The following is a 4,858-nucleotide window of genomic DNA, read 5'->3' as shown; positions in this document are numbered from 1 at the left end:
AAACAAAATGAAGCAACTATAAGAATTGTTATTTATAGTAGAGCATTGTTTTATATAAGGCTTAATGTAAAGATTCACATGTTTTTCCATTCTGCAGAAAGCAGATAGCAGAATGGTTAGGTTAACCCTAGGATGCATGGATAATTGAGCTGAAATTTGAAAAAATTGTTGACTTATAAATTCCCACTGCTGTCTGTCTCTTTCCTTAATCTTCAGAATGGAGTTACATAGACGAAAGCTGAGACCATATACAGAAAGCTTAGGGACACAAGGCTCCAATTAACTGTATACAAACTTCCAGTTTGCACTAGAAGTCACGTGATTTCTATTTAAAAATTTCCCCTGAAAGATGTTAGATAGATGACCAACACAACTCTATTGTTAAAGGAAAAGTAAGATATACAGGGGCATGCCAATACTAATTTGAGGGGGAGGCGTATATATTAAATTAATTAAAAATATGATATTCTACAAATTGCAGCCCAGCATTGTGACATCGTCACAATGCTGGGCTGCAATTTGTAAAATTGTTTTTCCTGCTGACACAAGCCTAATGTAAAACAAGACCATACTATACCTTATACATACATTAATACTAAATCATTGCAAACATTTATCTTGAATAATTTACTACATTAAAATTTAAATTTTTAATAAGAGAAAATCACTTTTTTTCTCTTAACTCATGAAAAAATACTGAGGTAGGAATGTTGGTAAATTCTGTATTAATGTTCTTTATTATAATATATGTGTTAACAAATATCATCATGCATATGAATGAAGCTGAATGGCTTATCTCATCAGGGAAAAAAAGCTATATAAAAAGTGCAGAGCACCTCTTTCACATATCAATGGAAAAAATATCTGTCCTATAAATAATATATGAGCATCATTTTCTTGAAAATAATCCCTTCAGAATATGATTCATTAGTGGATAAATATGTAAGTTTTAATCATTTTTTCATTCATTGTGAATTTTTTTTATCACATTTGCCTGAAAGTATATATTGATTTATTTTAACAATAATTATCTAATAAAATTTATGCCATTTTTATTTGTTAATATTTGCAAAAAAAAAAAAAAAAATTATATATATATATATATATATATATATATATTATATTTACCACTAAATAAATTTAACTTGTCATAATTTCCATATTTCATTAATTAAAAACATATAGTACAGTAGAGTGTCGTTTATCCGAATCAATTGGGGACTCGAGTTTTTTGGATAACCGATTATGTACGAAAAAATATATTAACCTATCACATGTTGAAATTTTTCTTCGTTGCATGTCACTTTGCGTTGAATTTTCGTTGATTTTAAGCCTAACAAAAGTTTTTATAATAATAATTGTGGCTATTGTATCGTTAAAAATTATTTGTTTATTTTGTACAAACAAAATAAATATATTGAAAAATATAAAAACAAAAAAATTATACTTTAGAAGTTAATCTAGTATCAAAAATGTTTGATTCAGCATGACACAGTACGACCGGAAAGCTTTCGGTTGATTGGCTTTCAGATAAACGATGCTCTATTGTATTAATATATGTGGGCATTTAGATAAGACTTTGCTAAACATGCCAGTTCTAGTCAGATTACTGAAGTTAAGCAATAAGTGATCCAGATAGAATCTAATTACATACGACAGAACTGCTGAGTACTGTTGCTTAACCCCATGCAAAACCTAGTGGCTCTAGCTGGTCCCAGGAAGGACATGGAATAGAATACAGCCAAATATAAAAAAAAAGCAATGATTTCAAGGAAGGCAGGAGCATTAATACTGAAAGAGGAGGAAGCATTTTAATGTACTTGCATTAAAATTAAAAATTAATTTATTTTTAAGAATAATACTGATTACTATCTATTTTGTGTAATTAGTTACGGTTTATCCAGATAATTTCTTAATAAAGTATATAGTTAAAAATTTCAAATAATCCAAAATAATCAACAACTGATGAATTACCTGAAATTCAATAACTCATATTTTAAAATGTATCAAGTAACCATTGCTTTTTAATGAGTACTTTGTGTAGTATTTACAATAATACTTTCATATATTTTACTATTATGAATGTATAACTGAAATTAATAATATTTTTCACAACAGCAAATGAATAATTAAACTATTAATATTTTGCTCTGCTCTCTCCAGCAACAGGTTTCTCTCTTTCATCCCAGACAGATACACCATCACAAAGACATATTCTTTTTGGATTCTGAAAAAGTCCAGCAGATCTTGCAATAATACCACATGCTAGTCTGAAAGTATTTTTATAAAACATATTTTAAATACCTTTCTTTTTAATCATATATTTAATAATTTATTGAATATTGATTATAATTTTGTAAATCAAGTCATTATTATGTTAAATAACTAAGTTACAATTCATTAATTTTTGACAAATACTTGGTATTGATCATGAATTAAAGACTATAATCATAACGTTACTTTTCCTATTTCATATTTGTGTACAGTGGCAGCTTTAGAATGTGTGAGGCTCTAGCCAAATATTGAATTATGAAGTCTGTTTTCTATAAACATATATAATGGAAATTCCCTATTATACAATACTTAATATGAATCCTACTCCTGGATTATAAATACTGGATCAAAATTCACCATTGAGAATAATGGATTTGCATGCCAAAGTTCCCTAAAAGCAAAAATCCTAAATAAAAGTAAGTTGCCTTTGTTTAAAACTGCCATTGTATATGCAGCTTTGATTTTCAGGATTAGTATAAAAAATTTAATGTCATAAACATCATTATTTTCTTATATACAGCTTACAATAATTAAAAATAATTATGATTTTTATTTACTACAGTGAATATATATTTATTTCCATTTATAAAGATGTCATTTTTATACTTACTTTTGTCCTGAATTTCCATCAATTTTCGATCTCTCATTATCTCCTCTTCCTAAATCATCTTTATGTTCTGTGATGACTAATGAGCGCCCAATAATTTCCCACACTTTGACTGTTGAATCTTCTTTCCTAAAAACTGCTCTTCCATTTTTATCTGCTCTAATATTCCCTAAATCTCCATAATGCTTTAAAATAAAAACACCTTTATTAAATGTTTCAAGTAATCAAAATGTTTTAAAATGTCAATACCTACTCTTTCATTATCTTCTGGACTTCCATGCATTTTATTACTCGGATTATAATGTCCTCCAACACTATAAAATTTTTGCACTTTAATAATTGAAAATTTAATTATATATTTATTTAAACTAGAATTTTTGACTCACTTCTCACAGTCATTTGTCAAATCTCCAAATTCACATATGTGAAGACCGTGTTCTCCCTTTAAGCCATCGACTGTTCCATCAATAATACAACTTCTATCATTTATATGTGCAAATCTGACAATTCCCATTATGCCATTTTTTCCAAAGATTTCAGCTACTGCTGCTCCACCTAGAAGAGCAATTTACATCAATTAACAAAAGAAAACTCTATAATTTAACGTAAAAACATACCCGAAATTGACCCGTAACCCTTCAAGACTGCCCGTCGTCCGGTCTGTTCGATGTGACGTAGAATCTCCGAATAAGGAAGACTGGTTTCTACCACAACTTGTTGGTTATTCAAGTCAATCTCGACTTTCTTTACATCCAAATTCCGAAGAGCTCTCTCTACCGAATTAACGCACGACTGACAAGTCATTTCGACATCAAACTCAAGCTGAAATTAGGTAAGTTTTATTTAGTTTCTCGATAACGATAATAACGTAATAAAAATTTTAAGCACACACTACCATCATTTCGACACTATGTTAAGATAGGTAGCGTACTACCATCAATATCTTTGTCTGGCTGGCTAGTGTTTACATAATTATTGTTTCGTATCTTCATCTGTTACTATGACTGTCAATAGCTGTTTTAAAATAATATGAACTTACTCAATATAGGCAAGCAGAAATATTGACAGAGGCACACTTTGTAAACAGTGGCACTTTCCGTTCAAACATGGTGGCGATGGTGCGTTTAAAGCATGTCATTTCCATTTATATGAAAATATGGTTAATGTTACCCTTGGTGCCAAGATGCCAGCTCGTCTCTGATTCCAGCAAGGAAACAGTGGGACGCACGTTCTAACCTAACCTAACCTATTCTAATAAATTACCATAATTATTAGCAACCAAATTATTAGTATAGGTTAGAACGTGCGTCTTACTGTTTCCTTGCTGGAATCAGAGACAAGCCGCCATCTTGGCACCAAGGGTAACATTAACCGAAAAGGTATAAAAAATATAATTCTTGAATGGCTATTACTTTTTATCTACAAATAGTACACATGAAATACTATAAAATACTTATACAGAGTTCAAAAATATCGATTACGTTAGTTGTCCTTCACCCAGATCTCAATATCACTAGCGATGTTTACATTTTTTTAAGAGCTAATGTATGATAGATTTTTAGATGTTAAATACCAGAAGATGTAAATTCTGATTACTTACTTTAGCCGTCGACATTTCTTAATTATTAAATAAAATAATTTATCTAACATGTAGCCTTCGAATAAATATTCACATGGAAAGTCACGTTTGAAAGTTTACGTATAGTTATTTCTTTCTCAATGTTGCCAGATGCATTTTAATAAGATGGCAACGTTTTTATTATTTAACAATATATAAATAGTATATTAATCACTTATTAACTTTTTATTTATTTAAAACAAAATCATTTTATATAATTTAAAATTTATTTCATAGCCGAAATATTAATTTCTGTTTGTTATTATTTTTTAAATTATTTCCATCCATACCGACAAAATTTGGCATCTATTAGCGATGCATTATACGGTTGTTAAACAATCTATTCTCTCAAGCCTTTC

General features: G+C 29.1%; 1 protein-coding gene across 1 annotated transcript; it reads right to left on the bottom strand.

The window, feature by feature from the left end:
* Window positions 1-1,886: 1,886 nt before the first annotated feature.
* Window positions 1,887-4,591, bottom strand: Ccs (Copper chaperone for superoxide dismutase). Its single transcript, XM_067273949.1, has 6 exons — window positions 4,482-4,591; window positions 3,499-3,703; window positions 3,268-3,436; window positions 3,135-3,195; window positions 2,885-3,066; window positions 1,887-2,270 (listed from the first exon to the last, which is right to left on the bottom strand). Exons 1-6 carry the CDS (start codon window positions 4,494-4,496, stop codon window positions 2,138-2,140), a joined length of 765 nt encoding a protein of 254 aa, XP_067130050.1. The 5' UTR covers window positions 4,497-4,591; the 3' UTR covers window positions 1,887-2,137.
* Window positions 4,592-4,858: the final 267 nt, after the last annotated feature.

This window comes from Centruroides vittatus, unplaced genomic scaffold, assembly GCF_030686945.1.
Source record: "Centruroides vittatus isolate TY-2023 unplaced genomic scaffold, ASM3068694v2 contig_502, whole genome shotgun sequence".
Taxonomy (NCBI): domain Eukaryota; kingdom Metazoa; phylum Arthropoda; class Arachnida; order Scorpiones; family Buthidae; genus Centruroides; species Centruroides vittatus.
The sequence above is the reverse complement of the archived record's forward strand: the minus strand, read 5'-3'. Positions and strand labels throughout refer to the sequence as shown.